The sequence below is a fragment of the Cupressus sempervirens genome, chromosome 5, assembly GCF_028749045.1.
Source record: "Cupressus sempervirens isolate cs-2001-9-10 chromosome 5, ASM2874904v1, whole genome shotgun sequence".
In the NCBI taxonomy this organism is placed as follows: Eukaryota; Viridiplantae; Streptophyta; class Pinopsida; order Cupressales; family Cupressaceae; genus Cupressus; species Cupressus sempervirens.
In genome coordinates, this window is record NC_143122.1 from 549,758,520 (window position 1) to 549,786,257 (window position 27,738).

Consider the following 27,738-nt stretch of genomic DNA (forward strand, 5'->3'; position numbering starts at 1 on the left):
CATGATCGCACGATTATTATCCGGATCCACACGAACACTCTTAGCATTTATAATGTGTCCCAAGTTTAACAACTTGGTCATCCCAAATTCACATCTTGACATCTTAGCGTACAAAGACTCTTGCTCTAGGATGCTCAACACCATATCAATATGTTTCATATGCTTCTCCGAAGTCCTGTTGCAAATAAGTACATGGTTAAAGAAAATTAGAACAAATCTTTCCTACTGCTTGTTGAATACCTTGTTTATGCAAGATTGAAAGGTGATTGGCTCATTAGTCAAGCCAAAAGGCATGACTAGAAACTCAAAGTGTCCATAGTGGCACTTGAATTTTGTCTTCTTTACATCATCCTCCTAGACTTGTTTTTGATGATAATTGGATCTCAGGTTTATCTGAGAGAAGTAGTGAGCTCCTTGTAATTCATCGATGAGCTCATCTATATGAGGAATCGTGTATTTGTTCTTGATAGTCTTCTTATTCAATTCTCTATAATCTATATTGAAGCAAATTGGCTCTTACTAGGTCAAATGTGCCTCATCTCGAAGAATTCCTTGATAGCCTTTTCGATATGATCTTTATACCTATTTGGGTGCTTGGAGGGAGTAATGATCATCAATAGCTCCCTCCTTAAAATCTATCACATGTTCAATCCTTCTATTCGGTGGTCTTCCCGGTGGTATATCTCCAAATACTTTGGTGCATTTGGTCAACAATTCTTGAACCTTTGGAAGATACTCATGCTTCTACTGCGTAGTGACCTGAGGCACCGCCAAAATCTCTTTTTCCCACTGTGCCTTATCATGTTGTATTAACCTCTCCATCTTCTTGAGCGACACCACTCTAAGCTTCCTGTTCGGAACAGCTCTAAATACCATGTTTCTACCTTGGTGCTCAAACCACATCTCCATTTTGTCTAAATTGAAAGTGAATTCGTGGAGAGACTTCATGTAGACCATGCCAAGAATAACATCATAATCCTCCATGTTGACTACATAAAGCTTCCCCACCATGTCATAGTCTTCCATTCACACACACACACACACACACACACACACACATATATATATATATATATATATATATATATATATATATATATCATTAATTAAGCAATTGCTTTGCAACTTATGCCCGCTACCCACTATAACACTGGAGCTCCCATGTTCTTCTGTTTGAAGCCTTGTCCTCTTGACTACTCTCCTTGAAATAAAATTGTGGGTAGCACTTATGTCCACCAATGTAATAACTTGCTTCCCTTGTATTACACTTCTCATCAAAAACGTTATTGCTTTCTCCTCACCTGAGAGGCGTGGAATGATTTTCCCGCCATTTGATTCTTCTTTTGTGGTGTTTTCCTTATCGCCGCGTTAAAAAAAATCATATTGCCGTTTGGCATCCTCAGATGCTGACTTCTTAGCTGAAAAAAACACTCAGTCTGTGTTGCCTTTGCTTTTCTTGGACGTGTGCATGATAGATCCCAAGGCTTCCTACAATGAAAACATGTTTTTTTCTCATTTTATTTAGCTGATCATTGCCTAATCTTATTGTTTCACCCTTAGGTTGAGAGTCCTTTTGAAAATTCTTCTTATCCTCGTCCCTTTTATTGAAAAACCTTTTGAATGAAACTTTTCTTTTGAAGGTGAAGGTTCCATGTCTCTTGCCTTCTCGTAGGCTTCATGTAATGTGGCAGGATTGAGCCCTTTAATCCATCCCTTCATAGGTTGTGCAAGTCCACAAACAATACCAACAACCTCCTTTGTGAATATCTGCAACAAAAATTGTTTCTTTGAAACCCTGATATGGAAGTATCAACTAAGCCCCACTATTTAAGCTACTAGCTCCTTGAAATGTAGTTTGGCATCCTTTTTGTCAAAACAATCAAACTCTTCGTAAACTCGATATATGAAGTGATCTGATCATGGCCCATAGTGACCATGCCTTGAAGCTACCACTTGTTGACTAGGCCATCTAGATGTAATGCAACAAATTTAATGGCTTCCTCTTTCAGCATTGGTTTTAACTGGAAATAAGTATCTTCCTTCTGTACCCATTCTCTGGCAGTGGTTTTTCTGGATCCAACAAAGTATGGCAAGGAGATCTCACTAACCTTCTTCTGTAAATCACTATGCTGTCCCCTATCACCTATATGTGTCAAATGCTTCAACCCAGTATCCGTATATTCTCTTAAAGAGATAGCTGCCCAAAATTTCTCCTCCATCTTGCCAATTGCTCCAGAGTTGTGCCTGCAACTCAGCAATTTGTAGCTTATTTTCCTGTTGAATTGGAAATCTAGGTGGAAAGGTAGGTATGAGTGGTCTCAAATACATTGCTCTTCCTGGTTTGGGTCCTTGGCCAAAAGTATCATCCACCTGTCCTCCTCCATTACCATCATTCTATCTATTTGCCCACCATTGGTACTTCTGTTATTTTCTCCTTTGTTTCCTCCAGTATTACAATATTTTACCACCTCCAGTATTTAAATTCATTCCTATTTGCGTTGGCATCATCTGCATTATAAGCTCCATTTGATAGCTCTGTTCCCAAGCCCTCTGTTCTGCGAAACATTGTCCTTGTGCCAAAGTATTCAATAACTGTAAAAATCTCTCCTCTCCTGGGACCCCCTTCCTGTCACCGATGTTACTAGTAACCTATTCGCCTGTATCAATATGAACTTTTGGATTTCTTTGTGCTTCCTGTCTTGTATTCAGGAAGGCCTTGTTTCTCTGTGTATTATAATGATGAGTTAATCGATGCACATTCCAGTCAGTCATGTTACTGCTTGTTCATTCTGTATTTATCCACCTAGATGGTAGTATACATTACTTTGATACCTCTGTGATGGGCTGCCTTGTTCTGTTATTTTTGTTGCCGGGACCCAGGTCGTCCTGGGCCTTACCCTTCGGTGCTGAATTTTTCTTTTTACTGAGAAAGAATATCTAGTCCTTCTCTTGTCTGTTGTAGTTCCGTTTCTTTGCTTTCTTGTTCGTTCTTTTGTGGACACCGTTTGGTGCTCCTGCTGGGTTGTTTTTCTTCACTGTTGTAATCTTCGAGTCCCTTGGACCCTTTGTTGCTCTCTTGTTGGACATAATATCATTATGTTATCTTATCTTATCTCTGCAATTTTGTCAAACAATTGGCTTTCAACAAAATACTTTTAAATTACCAGTCTGCTTCTGTTTAGCAGCTGCTTAAGTTTGTTCTGTGCTTCATATGAAAATGAAACATAGAATAATTTTACTAACAAGAACCAATAAAGCATACGCTAGAAGTAATTATTTCAATCAGATTTCCTCCAATAGACATCTAATATCAATGAGCTTTTTCAGATAATCAAAGGTTGCAAATATAACAATTCATACCCATTAAACTCTAACACATTTATGACAGCTATACATTCAAATAACAATCCATACCCATTGCCTGGATGAGGAAGTTGTAGCTATAACAGTGTTAATAATTTTGGAAAAGCTACAGTAATCCGCTACTACAGTAACCCACACAGCTACAGTAACACGTTGCTATAGTACCTGCTGCTACAATAACACGCTACTACGTACCTGTTGCTACAGTAACATACTTTTAGAATATCTGCTGCTATGGTAACACACTGTTACAGAAATTTAATAATTTCCTAGTAACCACAATCTTCTGATTTACCATGAATCTCAAGACCTTATCTTTCAATAGCATCAAGATTGATAGCATAGAGGGTTTGAGTCCTCCGAGCCTGCAAGAGAGAATCTCCACAATTTCACCAATTTCATATATTATCCAAGCATACCAAAATGAGAGACTTCACCTCCTTTTAAACACTTTTCCCAACCCCCTCTCACTTCATCTTCTGAATATTGGGTAAATAACTTCTTTTAAAATGACATTTCCCACTTCAAGAATAACAAACACTTTTCAATAATAAAGTAACTTTAATAAAATGTACTTTAATATATTTGTCACTTTATTAAATAAATATTTAATCTTTAGTCATAAAAATAAAATAGCAATTAAACTTGGAACCCCATATATAATAGCTCGTTGGAAAGAACTTGACGAAATGCTTCAAGTACCAATGCTGAAAAAGTGAAAACAGTGCCTCTGTTGACTTACTAAAAATAGTAAAGTCCTTCATTACTCAATCAAATGAATTCCAATTGAGGAGGCCAAATAATCTCAGAATCCCTCTAAAGTCCTAGTTAGCCCTCAGGACCATGATGAAATGGGCTAATGACAAGTCATGTCATGACTGGCTAGAAAGGGGACATTACAGTCCCTGACATCCTCCTCAAACCTGCTTGTCTCAAGGGAGAATATGTTCAAAGAGGTTTATTTTTCTAAGTTGTTTCATTTGCCTTGTGGGTAAAATCAAATGAGCTTAAGTCTCCTTTATTCAAAATCCCATATTTTATTCAAAAGTTGCAGTACATGTTGCAGTTACACAAATGTTAACTGCTAGCAACCACTTTCGACCATCTTTTCTAAACGTGGCACCATTTACATGACATCACTTCCTTTATATAATTCATTTTTATTTGCATTTTTGTTAAATTGATACATAATGAATTTATTAACGATTTTGCAAATATTGATGTAGATATGTAGCCTTACATGTGAATAAAACATTTGGGGGCAAGAGACACAAACATTAGACATTTGTACTTGTCTCGACATGGACTATTCTATCTTTTTTATTTAGAAGTTTATAAGATGACTTTGGGAGGTGATGATGCATTGTATTAGTCTCATCCAACACCTGATTTTTCATTGTTTTACTATGCTATGTCAACTTTTTGGATGCAGATGGTAGGGGACGAGGGACATGTCTTTGGGACAATTTCTTGGGAGGCCATTTTTCGGCAACAAGAAGTGATACGAATAAAATATGGTTTTTCAAAAGGATAAAAAATTTCAAATATTAATAAGATTACATTGACAAGGCATTCATCATATACATAATAGAATTTTATTGCACAACATTACAGTTTAATTGAGATTTCACATGATAGTCAACAAACAAAACAAAATGTCAAAATTTAATTACTTTCATGGTTTCATTGTCATTGTGCATGTATATTATATAGTTACAATTAAATGTTTAACGGCTCTAGTTTCAATTACAAGATGACTTTACATAGCAAATTTGTTGCTCTATGTCAATTCTAAATAACATTTGCTATCATTGCATCAAAATCAGTGTATGAATTTGAGTATTTGCCACAACAAGAGGCAAAGTCATCCAATGGAACTCCAATCAATACCTCCTTTTGCTTCCATTGGGACCTATTTCCTAATGTGCAATTGGAGTTTGATGGCTCTTAGAGTTTGCTGATGTTGGATTTATTTGCAAGACACTGTAAACAGCTACCGATCTTACTACTCATCAAGAGGTAATCCTATTCGATGAAGCTATATATGGACCAATTCCACTATACATTCGAGGCATTGAAAACTTATGAAAGGAGGTGTGTTACAAGTACCCTTAACTTGTATGCGTTATTGCCATTTCAGATCCACCATCCAGTAGTGTTGGTTTATGCTAATGTAATTCTATCCATCCTTACATCTGGTTTGTAACATAGGCTCCACATCATTATAACTTTTTATGAGCTCTTATTTCAATGCTTCATCCTGAGATTGAGGCTCCTTACTAGGATTTTCTACTCACCATTTGGGATTTAGAGCATACATTGCGATTTGAAGCTGGTTGCTTATGTTTTCGTTAAAAAATTTAGACCTGGATTTGACTTAGGAGCCCAAGAATTTTTTGTGGACTTAGGACTTGGCACGAGCTTGGAAAAAAACTCAGCATAGACTCAACAAAAGTGACTTCATGGTCGCACACAAAAAGTAAGATTTATTATTTAGAGAACACAAAAGTCTAATTTGACTATCAATTTAATGTCCCCATTTTTGGTTACTTCTTTATTGTAGTCAACTTGGGCTTTCTAGGCATTCCCTTATTTTAGGGGAAGGGTTATATGGATGGCTAAATAGTTTCAAGATATAGGGTGATTCGGTGGACATAGCTGTGAAAACTAAATTAAACTTGAAATAATCATTTCTGGTAAGCTTTTCAAGAATAATATTCAAATTTTCATTTATAATTCTTAATTGATAAATATGGTATAAAAAAGCAATAACGTTTCCTTCCAGAATTTTTTTCATCAAGGCAAGCCACTCTGGAGCATGCTATAATAAATAATTCCACCTTGCAAGGGACAGAGTGTCAAAATTATCAAAATCAACAAAAGCTCAATGTACTGCTTGTCCGGTACATCTGATGGTTAAACTACATCATAGTTATTAAAAATGTCTGAAACACTATCATCACATGATTGCAATTAGCAACTGAAGATAGAAATAGTTAGAAGTCGTGATTATTGCTTTACTGTATTTCTGATGTCAATGCTCTACTTCTAAATTATTTTTCAGTTTTGTGCATTTTTGACGTCCAGAGGCCTTAGCCCCCACAATTTCACTTTTTGGTGTTGGAGATGTTGAACTTGCTCAGGCAGATAATTGTTCCCACCCAAGGATTCTTTCATCTTGGGTTTGTCTGGATTTTTACTAGTTGATTTGGTTGTTTGACTTTAGTATACCTTGACCCCTTTTGTTTGGTCTATTCGTCATATTTTACCTAAATCAGTGATAATTTCAATATTCCTAAGTTGTATATATTTTGTTTACTTTTATGGGCGATGCTCTGACATCTCCAGGGCAGTCAAGGGTTGTGATATCTTCTTTTGCCTTCAGAGAATGCTATGGCATTTCCATTTCTCCTAAAGTAGGGGATGCCCCATCTAGTTACAGAAATAAAGGGAATGTCCATCCATTTGCAGAAATAATGGAGATGGGAGGGTGTTGCATGCTATTCTCATTCCATAGTCCCTAATATGTCAATTACTGGGATGGGAAGCAAGCCCCGGGAACATTAATTTCAAACCAGGGATGAAGTTGAAACAGAACTATAATTTGGTTATAAGTTAGCATTCCCTATCTCAGTTAGCTAGTAATTTTATTTATTAAGTTTGATTTTATGTACCATTTACTATTTATTGTGTATGAGTCTTTGAAGGACATAATATACTGTATAAATCACTAGGCTTAAAAACATTTCTAAGGTACAAAGTACCACATTTGTTTCTTGCCAAGGATGAAGATGAAATAGAATGTATTCTTATTTCAAGTTAGTTCTCTTTCTTTCACATCATTAGGTGGTAATACATAATGGTAATTTATGTTAATTGCATTTAGCAAAGCAATTGCTTTTTTGATTCTCTAAGATACAATTTGTGTATGGTAAGTACTTGGCTCTATAGCTTGGATAACATTTATTCTGAACTTATTATGCTCTGCAGGCTAATGCTATTCGCAAGACAACCGTACTTGATGTTATGAGAAGGCTTTTGCAGGCATGATCAAAATTTGCATTTTGTGATGGTTTTCTGTGCCTTTTGGAAAGTACTTTTTATAGCTTACAGATAACTTAGTTTCTCTGATGGTTCAGGCCAAAAACATCATGGTATCTTCCTATGCTCGAACAAAGGAAGCAAGCCAAGCAAAGTATATATCAATCCTGAACATAATTCAAGGGGAAGTTGATCCCACACAGGTTATTGATTAATGTTGATAATCAACTATTATTTCTGAATGAAAGAAATTGCAGTTACACTGGTACAATAGCCCACTCTTGGAAGTTGCTGTTCTCTAACTCTATATTTTGCGTGTATAGGTCCATAAAAGTCTTCAGAGAATACGTGAAAGGAAACTTGCTAACTTTATTGAATGGGGCCCAGCAAGTATTCAGGTGTGTTGTATTGATGGATACGTGAAGTTCAGTTTTATTCTTGATTTTAAATGATTATAGCTTTCTTCTTTTGGAATTGACAAAAAGGATTTTCACAGGTTGCTTTATCAAGAAAATCTCCTTATGTACAAACTGCTCATAGGGTATGTTGCTTCTAATCATTGCAAATCATTATTTTATCCTACATAATTACTTATTTCTATAGCATCTATGAAACATCGAAAAAAGTTAAGCTTGCATTACATGGCTTGTGTCAAAATAATTAATTTTAAAATTTCTGTTTCAAGAGAAGACCACAGTTAAAGGTTACATTACTTTTTACTCTTCCTGCATTCTTAATAATGCACAGGTTAGTGGTCTTATGCTGGCGAGCCACACAAGCATTCGGCATCTCTTTAGCAAGTGTCTAAGCCAATATGAGAAGTTGAGGAAGAAACAAGCCTTTTTGGACAACTATCGGAAGTTCCCCATGTTTGCTGTGAGTATTCACTGCAGAGATGCATGTTTCCGAAGACAGATCCATTTGATTATTTGACAAGTAATTTTATTCATCAATTGAACATATTTCTGAAAAGTTAATTGTACAGAAAATATGAACAATGTTAAATATTTTCTAGGAATGAGTGGTTTGAACAGAGAAAGAAGAGTGAGAAATATTTGAGTCATGAAACCCTAGTGGATGGGTGATCGTGTAATGGTAAAGTGGTGTGTTTGTAAAAAGAGTCACCCAATTTCAAATCCCAACATTGCAATAAGGAAGTCCACAATTCAGCAGGCATGCATGAATACAATGTCTACAAACATGGTTTTATCATTGTTAGTACTGGGCAGAACTCAGTGATGTTCGCAGTTACCCTCATAAGAAAATAAATTAAAGTACTATAAGTTTTCTGCTTGAGATTTAGTTAAAAAATGATAAATTTTATTTTTCTACATGACCTATTGTAAAATTTGAAAACTACAAATTTCAATGTGCAGCACAAATGTTTTAGCATCTCTTTGAATGTTCACATCAACAAATAATACCTAGCAAGTCATACACTGAATCAGTACCAGAAAGGGGATCACTGAAAACTTGTGACAAATGTTTCTGTTGTGATGGTTAATTTCAACTTGCAATTCGCTTCCTTTGACTTTCAAAAATACAGAGTTGGATTACATTTTTTCTGCAGTTGTATCCTTGTTACTGTCTTGGATACTATTGAGAAAGTGTATTACATGCATGTCATGTAAATTTATGTTTTTTGGTCACTTCCATGATAGATCTTTCACTAAAATAGTAAGAGAATAGAGAGAATTCATCATACATCTTTTGTATAATAAAGCTTTGACCTTCAAGTAAGGTTCTTCTGAACCAGTAATTATACATAAAAAAATAATCTTTCAAGGATCACCTCATCAATCAGCTCTTAAATAACTTTACAAATTCTACTGACAACTGCTTATCATGGATATGTTGTATTCACATAATGGATTTTTTTTATGCTGTACTTATGTGAATATAAATATTTTTGATTAAGCTATCTCAGATAGCATGAAGAGTGTTCTTTGAACATGAATTACTGATACACTCGATTAGCTGGAAAAAAATTACATAGATAAGTGCTATGAAAACAAACTAGGAAGGAATTCTGCATGTGTGTGCCAAGAACTGGATTGGATGACCTGGGAATTCCAGATCCGTATAAGAAACATTATACAGAAACAAATAAATAAATGAAAATAACAATATGTACATTCTATAATAATGATTTCCAGCATTTCCTTAGCTTATGTAGCTATTGGTGAAGCTTTTGGTTGCAAAAACTTAGTAATTATTTTAGTGCTCATAAATAGTTTCAGACTAATTTTGACTTTTGATAAACAATTACACACCATATGCACCAGGTAAATTCTTGCCTAGACATTGTGAATGGAGGTCTGACTTATAATTTAAATTATTTAATTGAACATATGATGCTAGTGAATAAATACATTGATGCTTGTGAATTATGGGAGTTATGTGTTGAGGTTTAGACACCAGAGAATGCACTTCTACCATGCTTCTTAGTGATGTATATTATTCTTGAGTCAATTGTGTGAGCTCAATTGTTTTTCCATTATCAATGTGAAAATAAGATATGTTAACAAGTGCTTGAAAACATAGTTGACTCTTGAGCATTTTAAATTACAATGAATGTGGTTCTTGATAAAGGAATCGGATCTTTATAGAGAAAAATCAATGCACTTATATATCTCAGACTTGGATAATTGTTTATATCTCTCTCTATATATATATTTCAGTTAAACTGTAATGTTCAATATTCAAATTAGAATATGATATAATGATGATGACTTGTATCGGGTGACTGCAGTAATCACTATGCCCTTGATATTAATATGATTATTGGACTGTCACTGATAGCATTACTAGTTATATACATGGATGGTCAATGTCCACGGAGGATATGCCACGGAGAGTCATGGCCCTCCGTGGGCTTGACTTTGTATATTCATAAACACCTATCAATAACCATCAGTTAGTCCTTTAATCTAAACTTTGAGTAAAGATGCAATTCCATCAGAATTATTACAATTAATTTGATCCATATATATTTATAAATATATGTATGTTAGTGAATATATATATATATATATATATATATAGTCTGATAACTTCAATCCGAATGAGAGTATAATCTTATCAGTTCTGAATATTGGATTCATGCAAATGGGTAACTAGCTTACGGAATGATTAATTTGCTTAAGTTGTTATTATTTGATTTTTTTTCTTTCTGTTTTGTTTGGTTCCATTGAATGCTTTCATACCATTATTATCTCATAAATGCTATGTTATTGTTTAGGACAATGATCTTTCAGAGTTCGATGAATCACGAGAAATCGTGCAGAGCTTAGTGGATGAATACAAAGCTTGTGAGTCACCAGATTATATTAAATGGGGCATGGAGGTAATACTTATGCATTCTTCTTGACCGTACAATGTAATTTTTATATTGCTGGTTGATTTAAATTGAAAATAAGGTCAAGCTCTATTTATATTGCTAACACAGCATTTCAATTTCAGGATCGAAATCGGACATTAACAGGAGATGGAAGTTCAACAGGAACACTGGACTCAAGACTAGCCATGTAAAACTATTTAAAATGTATGCTTCTTACCCTGTAAAATGCTGCAGAGTAAATTATGATCTATAACTTTTATAGGAGAAGCAGCCCTTGAATATATATTAGCCTATAATATTTCAGTTTTGCAAGTCAATCTCTGATTTTTATTTGTGACATGAATGCCAACTAGCATTCATATCAAGGTATATCTAGTTAGCTTTTTTTCAATAGATTCATAACAAGGTATATCTAGTTAGCAGAGTGGGTTTAACCATGGAGGAAACTCCGTAGTAAAGCGCGCTCAAGCTGGAGAAGTACTGGGCTGGGTGACCTCCCAGGAAGTCCCGGTGCTTCACCTTTGTGAGCATCATCTAGATCCAATGAGTGTAATGTCATACTACATAGTTAAATTTTGGTAGCAATATCACAATTTGACTTGCCGTGGAAATCACAATTACAATATTGTGATTTTTTAAGCAACTTTTTTATTGTGTCGGCAAGTTATGGACTGGCTATATGGACATTAATGATACTAAATTGCACAAAAAATGATACAAGTATTGCTTTGATAGGTTTCTTGAAAACCTTGAATGTGAAGATGGTCAACAATGCACACACACTCACACTTGCAAAAACACCACCAAAATGTAGGCAAGATAACACATTGGCTGTATTGGAAGCTAGTTTCCTGATGCTACATAGTATGTATCTAAACTTGTTTAAGTTTGTATATAAACACATCATATCTCCATTTGTCCTCTGTATACAAATATATGTCTACAGGAAGGGGTGGCCTGTGAAGCTCAAAATATAAAGAATTCTTGTCTTGCTTATGTAGATAGTCTCGTTCAATTGATACAGCCAAACTTAGAATCATTGAAAGGATTGGCATTTTCTTGAGTCATGTGTGTAAGCCCCATAATTTAATCCAAATAAAATCGAAGAAAACAAACAAACTTTTCTTGTGCCCGTGTATGACAAGGTAAGTGGTTGTCAACAAGATTGTGTTGTCATTTGTTGCAAACAATACTTCATGCTGCTCGATGTATGACATCATGTTGCAACAACGATTAAATGGCATAGTGGGGTGATATGGAGACATCATGAAGATAAATAAGGTGGAAGTCGAGGGAGCCATTTGATGCAAGGTGTGTAGGCTTTTACGCAACTATATTTGCAACATACAACTTGTGGGTGAAAAGGTGGTTGTAGACATTCACCTTGGTGATAGTGTTCCCCTAGAGTCAAATTGAGGTAAAGTTTCTAGGGCCGAGGGTCCATGGGGTAAATATGCAATACATTGAATTATTATATAAAGTCACTCTTAAGTGGTCTCATAAAAATGTTAAGGGACATAATTTATGCCTTAGGGAGGTGCCTCACATCTAATTGTTTAAGACCTTAAAATTTTCAATGAAAAATCGAAAGGTGATTAGCAACCTCATTGAGTTTAATCCCAATGGAAAATAGATAGGTCTCATCTATTGAATGAGATCAATCCTTACATTAGGATCGAGGGCAACCTAAGGGGAAATTTATCCTAGGCTAGCTATTTTCTTTAATGCAAGACCAATATAAAACCCTTACAAAGGGTGACCAATGAAATGAAACCAATGTGGGGTAAACCCCCACAATTTAATATCAGCTAAATAACTATGTTATAACTTTTACAATACTCAAAATGGTACAATTATATGGCTTATAGTTGGTTTGAACCGCTACATTGAAACGTGTTTTCAGCCCTAAGCCCCGAGTTTCGGAAACATGGATGGTTTTGGGGATGGGGGGACAACTGGGGACATTTCCAGGTTGTCTCCACCCAAACAGGAATGTTGAAAATGCGTCTCCAAAACTTTGGAAATGGTCAATGTGTTCCTAGTTGGTGTTGACAATCTTGGGGATTGCCTAGCTGTTTCCTATCTGTCCTAGGAACTACTTTAATGTTTTCAGTTTACATATAAAATAATAAACCAAAGAAACATTAAAAAATGGCATTTTTTGAGCATTCATGGGCCACACACATTGAAATTCATTAAAAATAATAAAATAACATATGTATGTGTTGGTACACATATGGACTCAGATTTTAAATTTTCAGTTTCAGGTCTTGAACCTCTTTGAACTACTTCGAACTTGGTTCAAAGTGGTTCTCAGTTCAAAGTGCAAGCTCAAATGCATTTGACAGTTCAAAGCACTTCGAAGCGGTTTGAAGTGATTCAGTTTGGATGAAATGGTTCAAGTTCAAAGTTCAAGTTTGGAAGTTCTAGCTTGTCAGGTTTTGGAATGCAGATTCAGAAAATCAATAGCTCGAAGTTCAGAACCGAGTTCAGATTCAGTTTCAAAATACAATTTTTTGATCTCAGACTCATGGTCAAAATGAAGAATTTGAAGGGTAAATCCACTTGTGCAAAGTCCAAAGTTGTAATTCAAGTGCATAATGGTTTGGAAAGCTAAAGTTGAGTAAAGATGCATATCTTCCCATGGATTTCACTATCATTATGTTGGTTACCAAGTAATAAGAGATGATGAATGTGACACATAATCTCGTGCATAGAATTGTAAGACATCATTTTGGTAATGTTGTTTTGTCTTACTCATACCATGAAAAGGAAACCATGAATTCAAGTGGTAAGTGAATGAGCTCAGCTGCCTTGGGAGAATACATGGCATGAAAGTTGTCAGCACTCACTCAAACACGGTCTTGGGTGGAGGCACATAAGTAAACATGCAAAAATACAACCTGCAAGCACAGATTCTCTGATGACAGAAAAATAGTCATATTTCGGGGGTCATATCTAACAACCCAATCTTTCAATTCGGCTGAATTTCGGATATGTATGGCCAAACCTAGTTCTCTAAATCCTCTCCAAAGCATTTTGTCAGATTAATTATAGTTCAAAAGGTACAGGTTTTTGAGCGCAGCACTATCTGATCAGCAATGACAGTCACAGAATGCAGATCATGAAAAATTGGTCTCAATGCAGGGGGTATAAATCCCAATCTAACCGTTGGATCAATCCCATTTTTAGATATGTTTGAAGAAAACTAGTTATCGGCACCTCCTCAAAGCGGTTTGAAAATATTCTTGATGGATAGAAAGTTACACATGTTTTAATGCAGCACTGTCAAAATGATCCACGACACCCAGAAAATGATGCCAAAAAAATAGGTCCTGTTTCAAGGGCCATAACTCCCAACTCCACCGTTGGATCTTTCTGAAATTGAAATATGTTGGACATAACTAAGATATCTAAAATCTCACGAGAGCGATCTCCAAAATTCATTTTGGTTTGTGAGATATGGATAAATATGTGCAGGTCTATCAAAATTACCCAGGACAGTCACAAAATGCAGCACAGTAAAAAACTCGTGTTGCGGTGGGTGTGTCTCACAATCCAACCGTGTTGCGGGGGGTGTGTCTCACAATCCAACCGTTGGATTGATCTGAATTTTTACAAATCCTCTCCAAACGGCGTTGCAATATTCCTTCTAGATCAAAAGTTATGCTCAAAGGAGTGCAGTGCTGTCAAAATTGCATATGACTGTCATGAAACAATGACATCACTTTACAACCAGCAAGTGCCACCTGTCCCAATTTAATTAGATTGTTTGGGAATTTGGAGAGTTATATTTCCAAGTTTTTCATTTAAAAAATTTATAAAGTATGTGGAGATTAAGTAAGAGATAAAGTCATCGAAGGAAAGGAAGAGATATAAGATAATTTAAATGGGCAATATTTTCAAGAATCGGTTACATAACAAAAAATCAGCAAGAATGCTATTTATTGTAATCAAAGAGACATAGAAGGGGCCACTTTCTCTTTTGCTGATTACAGACTTTGTGCTACAGCAGGAAGGGAGAGTTTTTTTCAGATTCTTCAGTTCTTTTGGGAGAGAGGGAGCAGAGCTTTTGTTTATTTTTCTGTAACTGTGTGTTAGAAAAGAGGGGATATTTTGATTTTGAATGTAATATAGGGGAGGGAATTTATGTTAACTTTTTAGACTGTGATTTTGATGCAAAATGTAATGAGATCTTTGTTGTCTTTTGCATTTTTAGAGAAGGGAGACTCGGGAGATAATTGCATACCAAAATTTTGAATTTGGGCAATTTGTTTTCCACCGATCGTTATCTTTGTGTAACTTTCAGTTTTCTCTAAATGCATTCAATATCATGGTTTTCTGAATATATTTGATTTCAAAGTGTCTTTAAAGCTCTAATTCTTCGCTTTCTCAGACTTTCTTTTTCTTTGTAATGTAGCATGCAAATGGACTTTGTGTCATTTGCTGTTTATATTCTTGTAGTCATTTAGCTTTTCGCATCTACTTTGTGTTTACGGGTAGGTGTTTGTAATCCTTTCGTGCTTCTGGTTAAAAGCATCCATATTCAAATTCATTGTAGATCATATATGGGGAGCTGTACTAGGATAAATTTAGAGGGCACTTACACACTTCAATAGTGAAGTGACCCAACTGTTAGTGCTGATAAGTCTTCTTACTTGGGCATTTGGAGTTAATTTGCATGCATTTTTTTGGAGGACAATCTATTCACTAACAGTAAGTGTTTTTTCACTTGTTTTGTTTGTTTGCTGTCGAACGAACGACGGATGCATGCAGAGAAGAAGGGTTTTGCTGGATGTAGAGAAGAACAAGAAAGGTTTTGTTGGATGTAGAGAAGAACAATTGTTTATGCAAGTATGCTACAAGAATATGAATATGAGGGATCACTACAAATTGGAAGGATATATGAAATGAGCAATGTAATTGGACAAGATGAAGGATACGTTGATTTCATAGAGGAAATGGATGACAAAGAAACAGAAAGTGGTCACACATTGATAAGAGGAGAGACTATCTCAGAAGATGAACAACAAGAGGATAAGCCTATTGAAATTCAAGATGATATAGATGAGACTGATTATGAGCGGATTGAGGAACAACATGCATAAAAAATCATGACCATAATAGATAGAGGAATGGACATTCATGTTGGAACCGAAGAGGAACTGACAATTGATAAGATATAGGTCACAAGAATCGTTGAGAAGCAAGTTGATGACACAGAGCAATGAAGATCAAATAATTGAAATAGAAGTTGAAGTAGCAAGAACATTGTAGAGTATGATTGAGGTAACAAAAGAATAAGAGAAAAGAAAATGGGAATCAAAATTAGATGAAGGAGATGAAAATCTTGATGAGAAACCTGAATATACTACTCTAAAAAAGGGTCCAAATAAAATGAACTACAAAGAGAAGTATATATATATATATAAGTATAAAGAAAATATAGAAAAAGAGAAATAGATAAGGAAGAAGTAGTAGAAGAACTTTTTAAAAAGAATTGTTTATACATTTTCAAGACTACTACTGATAATTACTACTAATGAACAAGAACTTTTCACTGATCAATTGAAGAAATTTGTGGACATGATCAACACCAATCAAGTTACCAAAGAAGAATTCACATAAAAGGTTAAGAAGAAATTAAAGATAGATAAAGCTAACAAGTTAGTAAGGAAAGTGACATAATGTACAAAAGTGTTGTCGAAGAGCTAAAGGAAATTCTAATAGAATCAGTTAAGATTTATAGGAAAGCACTCATAGATGGAGATACAAATGAGAAGGTTGAAACACAACATATGATTACACCTAATATGGACATTTTACAAAGACAAGTAAAGTCAGCTAGTGAAATGCCAAATACATCAGAACTGAGCATCATCGAGGACATCACAGAAAAAACAATAAGAGTCAAAAGCACTATCACTGCAATGAATAAACTCAAGGAGCTATGGAACAAAACTTTGACAAGCATCAGATTTGTGGTAATCACCGCAGATAATTATTCATGCTATATCTTTGGCATTGCTGCAAAAAAGGGGGAGAATGGGCTCAAAATTTTACAACAAAAAGGGTAGATTACAGTTAAGTGGGAGAATGAGTTCAAAATGTTTACCGTATGAAAGAGGGAGAAGAAATTTAGAGCAAGCACAAATTTTGAGGTACAAAGGGGGAGATTGTTACTTGACATCAATTCCAAAAGGGGAGATTGTTACTTGACAAAATCCTCTATAGATTACTAAATAAGATTTTGATATGGTTGTCATCGCTGGCAAATCACATTAAGTCAATAAGTGGAACAAATAAGTCATATCGAAGAACTAAAGCTACTATCAGAAAAGACAAGGAGAGTTATCGGATAACTATATTGTTATTGGTGCACAGGATATGAACAGGGCTACTAAGTACAAAGGAAACACTATGCGCAAAGATAAGCTTTATCGACAAGAGGTAACACAAAACAAATTGAGGATGGCATCCAAAGTCAAAACTCAAGAAGTCCTGCGGAAACTTAATTAAGGCAGACAAGCAAGGATCACGAGTAAGCATAAAAGGAGACCACGCGAATGGAAGGAAATGATATGAGTATGATGAAAAAGGAAGAAATGAATATTGACGAAATAGCAGAGCAAAGTCTAAGGATTTGTAAGCAAGGAACAAGTTAGAGAAAGAGTAGAATTGGATTTGATAAGTTTAGGAGAAAGCGATAACAAGTCAAATTTCTTGTTGATTTATTCTTGACAGTTTGTGAAATCTCTTAACCGGGTAGTTTCTAACTAAACTTAGAAGTTCTTTTTTGGAACTTAAAATAAATCCTTTAACTGGGTAAACACTTTATAAGTGAGATAAAATCTCCTAGTGGAGTAGTCTCTAACAGGACTCTAGATACTTCTGACAGGGTATTGGTCACTCCTAATAGGGTGAAGTCATTCAGAAGATGACATTTATGTAAGCTCTAAACCAGGCACCTTATTGTTGTAGTGACGAGTTGTGGGTACTATCCCCACTGCAGTTTTCCCCTCTAATCAAGGGTTTTATATGAGATAAAAACAATGTGTTATATTTGTTAATGCTTGAGCCCAAAAATAGAAATAAACAAAAATAAAAGAGCATAAACAATACAAAAAACACTCAAACCATTTATTTTAGGAAAACCCTTCCACTGGAAGGAAAAAATTCAGCCACACTAGCAAAAATATCTTTTATTGATCATAAAATATTCAAGTACATGGCTTTCCACTTGATTGATTTACAATATACCAAGCAATCACATAAATAGATTGCATAAGCTTCATCATTCACACGAAGGTCTCTTTGAGTCCCCAAAATAAGACCCTTCATATTTCCACATATAAAACACTTCACATTTCCATATGCATGCCTCTTCGCATGACGTATGACACGTCTTTTTGCTTAATATTAACTTAAATATAATCACAAATATCTCTTTCAGCTGAAGATGACCATAACAGTCATAACATCCATTTTCTATCTCATAAAATCAGAGATAAAAATCTCTATTGCAGCTACAAACATCAACACTTCCTCTTAGCAAGAAAGAGATATTTAGTCAGGCATGCACACATAGCTGCAACCAAAGATGATAAATTCACATAATATATGTTATCTCAGCATAACATAATCCACCACAGTTACTTCATGAGCACATAGAATGGAGTCACACACATGACTTTCACCATGCTTGATTGCAGAGGGTAGAATGAAAACTTTTATCTCAAAACTTCTCTTAGAGAAGGATACATTTCCACCATTGCTACTTGCAGAACGGTGGTCCACCGTACCTACTCGCAGAAGGTGGAACGAGGGCTTTCACCTCAAACTTCTTCCAGAGAAGAATGCATTTCCACCATGCCTACTCGCAGAGGGTGGTCCACTATACCTACTCGTAGAGGATGGAATGAGGGCTTTCACCTTAGACTTCTCCCAGAGAAGAATGCATTAATAATTGAGACTTTCTTTTAACAGAGACTCCCTCTCAGTAGGGACAACTTTGATTAATAAGATAAGGTAGTTGATTCCAATCGATTCAATAACATATGCTTGCAAAGGGTTAGACATCTCCCTCTGTCTCATAACTTCCCTCTGAAGCTGATTATACTTCTTTTGAACATCAGTCTAATGACTGTAAGAAATTGTTCCTATGTTCATGACTTTGCATGTAATCTCTCATAATCTCATTCTTCTTGATGCATCCTGCGCCCAAGAGAAATCAATCATTGGAATCAATGCTAAAAGAAAAAAAACTATTTCCAATTATATGAAAACTTGATCCATACTAAAGGATATTGAATACTTATCTATACTGTGAATATCCTAAGAGCATTGAATTCCATACCACTGTATCTGTCTCATGCAATCTTTCAAACACTTTCTGAGCTTATATACTAAATTTGAACTGAGAGGATACTGACAACTTCAACTTTGACAACACATATAAGCTGAATATTATTTTATATCAAATACAAATTATTACTTTAATTATAATTTGATTGACTACAAAATGTTCGGATATAATCCATGCTTGCTCTTTGTACCTCTTATGTCTTTATGAAACAAAATTTCAGCCTTTATAAATAGTCACCAACTCGTGTGATTTCCATAGTCCTCAATTTGAAATATAAAAATTTGAATCTGTTTGCCCCATTGGCGTAGCTGTTACTATTGTTTTGTTCCTTTATATAATCACAACTACTAAGCCACGACACAACAAATATATTAAGGAGGTCAATAAAATCTTTTCAAATTCAGATTACAGTCGAGCATGATGAAAAATGAGATTATCAAGATAGTAAGATACACATCTATACGGAAGAAGAGTTTCACATACCTTTGTTGTTACAAGAAAATGAGGCATTTCCTTTATTAAACTCTTCATATTGTCAACAGTCGAACATACAAAAAATGTACAAAGCCTTGCAGATGAATGTAGTCCAGTGCTCAAATCAGTGCCTTTTCTTTTTGTCACATAGAGAGCTGAAACCCCTTTAAAGTCTGATGCTTTTGACTCTCGTTGTACATAGACACAACCTAAGCACTTGCTGACTAGACCAACAAGGGAAAGTCTGACCACTGATCTCTTTGCAAAAAAACTGGGAAACTATGCTGACATGTGATATGGAATATCCAAATAAGAAACATGGTTGGAAACAATTTCCCCTGGTCGATAAGAAATCTCTGCCATTTACACCAATGATGTGCTCAAAATTGATGCCCCCACCCCTACTCCACCCGCTAAGCCTGGTGAGCCCCCCAAATATTTTGTCTGAAGTAATGCTGCTACCACAAGTTACAAGCACTCATACCAAACACGCTTGATTGCAGAAACTGAAAAACAATGCTTCCTAAACAACAGATACCAAAATGCGCACGGCACACTTGAAGAGGAAAACCTTTGATATGGCAAAATGATCATCAATAACACGTAAACAAGTTGGAGATTCTTCCGATACGATCACAATGAAGATATCGTTAAACATCCATGAGAACAATCAAAAGCTAAATGACTTGCATAGTTGATACATGAGCGGTGGTCACAACAAAACAAAATGCCGAAGTCAAGAATTCACGACGGTAAATATGACGCAACAAGTCATTTCGCTTTTCACGTCCACATTGGGACACAATGATAATATGGAACACCTCTAATGAAAGAAATGGTGAGAGATCCTTAGACACAACCGGCGGAAGATAAATAAAAACGACATATATCAAGAAATTCCCGCACAGCAAAGAGGCGCGAAACTTCCCAAATATGACTTCAAGAGCCTGAGACATAACACAACAAAATGAATAAATTAAAAAGCGATGGCTTCAAAATATGAACATCTTTATTGCTGATGTGGAAATCATATACACATGAAGACGCCAAGACAGGGAACCCAAGAAGAAGAGCTATGAATCTAATATGCCCAGAAAAAATAATCCGACTCCTCCACTGTCAGCAATAATTTCCTCTGAGCACAGGGATTTTTGATTTCCAGGCCATATGCGATTCACTTGAAACTTCCAATAGATTTTACTCTTCAAAAACTCCCTTATATGTTGTTATCTAACTAGGCTTTGATACCATGTTAATGTTTTAGCCCAGAAATAGAAATAAACAGCAATAAAAGAACATAGACAATTCACAAAACACTCAAACCATTTATCCACTAGAAGGAAAACCCCAACCACACCAGCTAAAATATCTTTTATTCATCATAATGTATTCAAGTACATGGCTTTCCACTTGATTGATCTACAATATATCAAGCAATCACATAAATAGGTTGCATAAGCCTCTCCATCTTTCACATGAAGGTCTCTTTGAGTCCCCAAAATAAGAACCTTCACATTTCCACATATACAACACTTCACATTTTCATATGCATGCCTCTTTGCATGAAGTATGACATGTCTTTTTGCATAATATTAACTTAAATATAATCACAAATATCTCTTTCAGTTGAAGATGATCATAACGGTCATACCAACCATATTTCTATCTCATAAAATTAGAGATTAAGATCTCTATTGCAGCTACAAACTTCAACAATATGTTGAATGCTCGAGTTTCAAGTTTATTGCTTTATATTTCAGTACTAGGTAATAAGGTATTGCATATCACTAAAAGTTACAGAAGTTATTGGTAAAAGGCAACTTGAAGTTTAAATTTGGGATTTAAAGGTAAAAAGTGAGTATAAACTTGGTTCAAAATGTTGTTGCAATAAGGTGCCCTGGCCATTCCCATAATCGTAGAATAGTAGGGTACCTTCGTAGCGGGTCTCACTTAACTGCTACTTGAATAGGGTGCCCTAGTAATTCTCTCTTAATTGCATCCCTTTCTCCATTACTACCTTCATGAAGGATGGTAGAATTATTGAACCAAGGGCACGTGAAACTCTACAAGCAGGCTCCCTCAAGGTTCTTACCTGGGACTTCTTGGTGATTGGTCCTCAATACTTCAAAACCTACTTAATCATCACATTCTGGTAAATCTACAAATCTAACTATGATGAGCATAAAATCTTTTAATTTTTTACTAGCTTTCTAGAAACCCAGACCGGGGGAACCTAAGAACAGGGAAGTGGGTGCGCCTTCTTATGCAAGGAACAGTGGGCACCAATGTTGGCTCCTAATCTGGTCATCCCCACATAGGATCTCACTCAAGCTCTCCCATCCAAGTGTAAAGAAGCCAAGGAACAGCCAGGGGAGCCACCAATGCTGCTGCAGGGAGTTCCAGAGGCCGGGGTGTTAGGCCCAGCAAATCCATGAGCAGGAACATGGTTGGAAGAAAAAGTCAACACACAACCAATCATTAAATGTGAACATTCTTTGGGCATCCTAATCTTAATCAGGAAAGATATGCTAAATCCTCCACGAGGTTAAGCATTCTCCCTTGTTTTGTGTTGTCAATAGTTGCTTGGTGATATGCATTACACTTTGTTATTATTTATGAAATGTGAAACCAAGTTGCTGAATCAGTGATTGTTGGGCACATTGCATCTAAACATCTATTGATATGATGATGCTTACACCATTTGTCTATTTGGTTATGGTTTTCTTTCTGAAAGGTATTTCGGGGTTTAGATATCTTATTGGTGTAGCTAAAAGATTGAAACATGCAAGTAATCTAACTTCCAAGTTCTCAAGTTTCTGGAAGTGAACTGTCTTTTCAGATGTCATAAACTATTTTTCATTTGTACAAAGAAAGATTTTCTGATGAAAATACTTACGCTGTATGAGAACTGCATCTCATTTGTTTAGAGTTGTGGTAATCATTCTTTGTAAATTATAAGCCATTTTTTGTGTGACCAAATATTATGCACAATTTTGGTTCAATTTCAAAGGGATATATTTATTTGTTGCTGGTGTGTTTGATAGAATTTTCTTTGGCTTTACAGGTACTAATGTAGAAATCGATTGAATGTGTGAATGAGCAATTGTATAAGCTGTGGCATCAATGACATTTTGCACTGACCCAGTTCAATTCTATCACTAAATCGTTACATTGCAGGACTTGAGTTTGGAAATGGTTTAAATTTTGGATATGGGTTTGTTTAGATATCGATAGATATTTTCAATCTTTTCTGCCATGCTAGAATGTGAAATAAATTGAGAACGGAATGGAGGAATTGTATGACAGCTTAAAAGGGATTGTAGAGTGCTTAATGATGATTGCTATATTTCTTTTTGGTATGTATATTTGAGTCACTCAGGAAATCTAGACCAATGGCGGCTTTCAGAAAGTTTCCTTGGTAACGTTTGTTAGCAGACAATAATATCTATTTTACAGCTTTGATGTGTAAATAAGAAGCATTGAAATTTGTTGTGCACGCACTCGATTTTCTTTTCTTTGTTTCTGTCCATGATGTATGTTTCTGTCGATACTAAAATTCAACTATGTCAGTTGTTACATATATTTATTTGATACCAAGTGGATCATACTTTCAAATTTATATCTGGTAGGGAAATTTGTTAATAGATATCTACAACTATATATTATTGTATAGAAAAATTAGGGAAAATTAGGTTTATTTTTAATTTTTAAAGTAAATAAATGTTTGTAGGAAATGCACAAACAGAAGTCTGGCAAGAGTACAGCAGGAAAAACGTGTCTACATTTTGAACTTTTCATTAGCAGGGAGGAGAATCCCCATGGGCTTTATTTTAAATTTTAGGGTGATAGAATATCTGATTATGTGTTCTTTATCGTGTGATTTGGGGGTTGGTTATATATGCTGAAGTGGCTTATTTATATTTTAAATGGTAATACAACTTTCTTTTACTTGGCCTACTTGGCCTACTGTGGTTGTGTTGCTTCCACAAAGCCTTGTTCTAGTAATTGATATAATAAATCAGAAATTAGGTTCATCCTTGATATTTTGTGAAGAATGGAGGAAAAACAGAATTGATATGATTATTCTTTGACAGAATTGATTAATTTGACATTTTAATAATTTCAATTTTATGTGAATAGGAAATAAACTACGTATTTATGTTTTAAAAAATCTACCTATAATATGCAGAGAGATTAAATTTGAACATATTTGATATTCATAAATAACCGTAGATATTAACAAAAATTCTAAAGTAAATATACATTTACTAGGTTGCATGGCTACGCGTACCCACAGCCCTGGGACATGTACCCAAGTACCAGGTACACGTGTCCCAAGTATTGGGTACTTAGTGGAGAGCATCACAGCTAAGGTTCTCTATTAAGATTTCTAATTTTTGTCTTAGTTTTTTGTTTGTCTATCAGCTTGTTGTTTATCATGCTTAATGCAATACATAATCAGTTTGAAACTTTGACTTAATACTGATTAAAAGTAAACTTTATCACTGTTCAAGCCAAAAGTTTATCATTTGCAATATGTCATTGTTATTTGATTTATGATCTTGCATGTTTAAAGTCTGCCTTCTATGTTATGCATCTAAACATTTATCATATATTATTATTACAAACATATTGCAAATCTGAAACCAAAAACAATATATTACATTTGTAAACTTTATCACTGTTCTTGTTTGAAAAACCATTGTCATGACAATCATAATTTCAAAATTTCTATTAATATTAAATTATATTAAAAAAAAGGTTTGACATGTTCAAATACCCACGTCCCCTATTTTGAGAGATAGCCGTACCGTACCAGTACCAGTGCCCTTACCCTAATTAGGTACCCAAGTAGCCATCACCATGCAACCTTGTACATTTGTGATAAGTTTTGAAACATATTTAAATTGATTGTTTCTTCTTTTTCAGGAGTCCAATTAATTCTTTTCAATATATGTTTAGGCAGGTTGCCTACTAACAGAGGCCAAATAAACATACTTCGAATTCAATGTTAATGGCTGATTCTACTGTGAAAATGGAAAAAGCTGATTGTAAAACCATTGCAGTCCTTTTGATCCCTTGTTCTCTCACAGTGATAATCTAAGCAGCTTGTAAATTCTGTGACTGCGAGCATTTTTCCACGGCAACCATTTATAGTCTTCTTTTCACTACGATCATCTGAATCGGTAACCAGTTATGTGACTGTATTGTATTGCATTTACATCCCATGAGATCTATCAATAGTGGCATTGAGAGCGATCGTTATTTGCAAAGGAAGTGATCCTAAAGTTCTCTCCCTAATAACCAATCCGAGACCACCCAAATATCTCGTGACTCGCCCGCAAACATATGTATAAAGGGAAGATTTGAATTATCGTCTGCTTATTCATCTGCTATAAATGATTATTGTGAATGTTTTGCAAATGGTCGGATGTGTATTCTGATAAATGAAATTGTTGCTTAAGTTATTGGTCCTGCCCTTAATGGCGAGGCCCTGATTTCGTATAGGCTTTTTGCAAGAAATATTGCATGGCAACGACTTGGGCAGGTTCATTTCTATCTTAGAATTTTTTTGGTTAAACACTTTCAACGACATACTCTCTTAAGTGCTTGGGGCCTGTCTTTAGCCAGTATAATGCTCTTGTTAGAGCTTTTAAATCAGAGGATTTGTTATGTATTTAACTTTTATTAATTCGTAGACCTTAGAAAGCCACCTGCTTTCGGGTCTCAACTATACAAACATCTTGCTCTTTAAAATTTATCATTAGTATTGAGAATATTGATGGCATTTGTGCTTCTTACAAACTTGTTATCCTTAACATTCCTTTTATTTGGAGATTCTTTGTAGGTGTAGATGGAAGGATGTAGTTATTATTTGAATGAGAGGACCTGTAAGTAGCGAGTTGTCTCTTGGGGTTAAGCTTTCACTCGACTAGAGAACTCGGTATCACAACAACATTATAGCTATGAGTGTTGATTTATATAGATATATATATTTTAAGTATGGAAGGTTCTAGATTTTATGTATGCTAAAAAAAAAAAATAATATTGTAAGTTTTTCCTTGACTAATTTTGTCTTCAGATGAAGTGGAAAGTGATAAGTGATGTATGTCAATTATGGATCGTCAAGAAAAAATTATTTGCCTAATTTTAAAGAACTGGATGAATTGATCTCTTTGTTCCTTTATCAACGGTGCTACATAAATGTTTCTCAATGTTTCTCTAGTCCTAAGATTGACTTTGTGTGTTTTGTGCAAGTAATAGACATCTCTTGTAACTCTTGTACAAAGAGTATGCCTAATCTTCCATATTTTGGCACTTTAGAGAGGTTTACATTGTGAGATATGTCTTTTATTTTTTCCTTTCCATGGTCTAGAGATGTCTTATTATTTTCACCTAGACACACACACACACACACACACACACACACACACACACACACACACACACATATATATATGCAACACGATGAAGATTGATGGTGAATCCAACTTTATGATCGCCAATGGGTATATGATTTTGAAGTCCCAAGAATTTTGTAATAGCCTCATCATTCTTAAAGATATCTAAGATTGGTGGATCTCTTTTTTCTTAGTCTATAAGCATAGGGTATATCAAGGAAATGCTATTATTGTTTTTGTCATAGTACATGGAAACACTTGCAAGGTTGTTATTGTGGGATTTGGATTAAGGTCCATGGGATTAAGACGATGAGATTTTAGATGAATTAGATGGATTCCTAAGATTTTTATGTGGACATGTCTATTTGTGGGGTTTATTTGTAAGGATAGATTGGTAAAATTTGACAAAGATATTGTCTAGGAAATATTTGGTAGAAGTGTGCGGGGCATCCCATTCGTGCTCATTGGAATTAGTCTAGTAATAATACTCATAAGTCTCCATTTCATCATAGGCACAATTGTCATCTTCATGTGGTAGTTGAGTATTTGTAGTGTCTTCCTTAGGTGGTTGATACCCTAGACCTTGAAAATTGGGATTTTCTTTAGGTATTATTGGCTCCACGACTCCTTGATCTCATCTTCCAAGGCCACTATGTTCATTGTATCCTTGTTTGTGCACAATAGTATACCTTCTTCCATATTGGTGAACATGAAGTGTAAAAAGAGGGGGTTCATCTTTATATAGGCAATCAAACACATCTTGCTCCATGTCTTTGTCTAATTCTCCCCATTTTGTGATTGTATGGGTGATTCATATTGAATAAATTTGTTTTTTTGTTTCCTTGTTAGGGATAGTTTGGATTTTCTGTAGGTCCTTGGTCAAATAGGTAACTTGAATGCATAAAGTGAGTTTTCATATGTATACTCCCTACAACCCTTGTTTGAAACCATGAGCTTAAGCATGAATGTGGATGTGGTGTGAAAATTGGACAAGGCAAATGAGCCTAATTATTTGGAGGATATTAATGTAGATGTTTCTTGGTTTATAGAGACTTGATTTATAGTTGATCCTTTAAGGTTGGTAGACCATAGGAATGGGCCTTTGATACTTAGGGTAGTAATATCCTCGCCATTGTAGGGGAACTTTAGGAAGTGTTGATATGTGGAGGGTATAACTTGCATAACATGTATTTAGGATTGTCTAAGAAGAATGTTGAATTTGTGCTCAAGATCTAGGACTTGAAAGGTGGCTTCATGAATGGTTGGTTCCAATGTGCTAGGTAAAGTAATGATGCCCTTTGAAGGACATTCTCCATTGTCATATTTTGGGATGCTAGTATTCTTTTGTAGGATCTACAAGGCAAATGAGGCTAATTATTTGGAGGATGTTTGTGTAGACGTTTCTTGGTTTTAAGGAACTTGATTTGTAGTTGATCCTTTACGGCTGGGACACCATAAGAATGAATCTTTGACACTTGGAATAGTAATATTTTCTCCATTCTAGGGAAACTTTAGGAAGTGATGGTATGTGAAGGGTACATTGGTGCAGGGCACCTAAGGCTCTTAGGCATGAATTCAAGGTGTTTAGTACGTTAGAGTTGTTAGGAATGAAGTTTGGTCCATATTTGTAATGAAGACTCAATTGTAAGGTACAATGGCACATTGGTGTGGTTATAAGCCAAGTGACCATTTGTAACCAAGGAGTCATTTTTTATGCATTCTTGATTATTTTACTGTTTTTAGGATGTTTTAGG

At 35.2% G+C, this 27,738-nt stretch overlaps 1 protein-coding gene across 11 annotated transcripts in view; it reads left to right on the forward strand.

Annotated features, from left to right (window-relative positions):
* LOC149557109 (tubulin gamma chain) overlaps positions 1-23,754 on the forward strand; it is a 130,567-nt gene extending 106,813 nt beyond the window's left edge. For 10 of the 11 annotated variants that reach the window (XM_089831813.1, XM_089831815.1, XM_089831814.1 and 7 more), the window contains 8 exons: positions 7,354-7,407; positions 7,503-7,607; positions 7,728-7,802; positions 7,901-7,945; positions 8,152-8,280; positions 10,646-10,750; positions 10,867-10,948; positions 22,648-23,079. In XM_089831813.1, coding sequence (XP_089687939.1) covers positions 7,354-7,407; positions 7,503-7,607; positions 7,728-7,802; positions 7,901-7,945; positions 8,152-8,280; positions 10,646-10,750; positions 10,867-10,935 — 582 coding nt within the window. In that variant the 3' untranslated portion in view covers positions 10,936-10,948; positions 22,648-23,079. Of the gene's footprint in view, positions 1-7,353; positions 7,408-7,502; positions 7,608-7,727; positions 7,803-7,900; positions 7,946-8,151; positions 8,281-10,645; positions 10,751-10,866; positions 10,949-22,647; positions 23,080-23,313 lie in introns of those variants that run through there. The other variant, XM_089831822.1, reaches the window with a different exon arrangement.
* Positions 23,755-27,738: the final 3,984 nt, after the last annotated feature.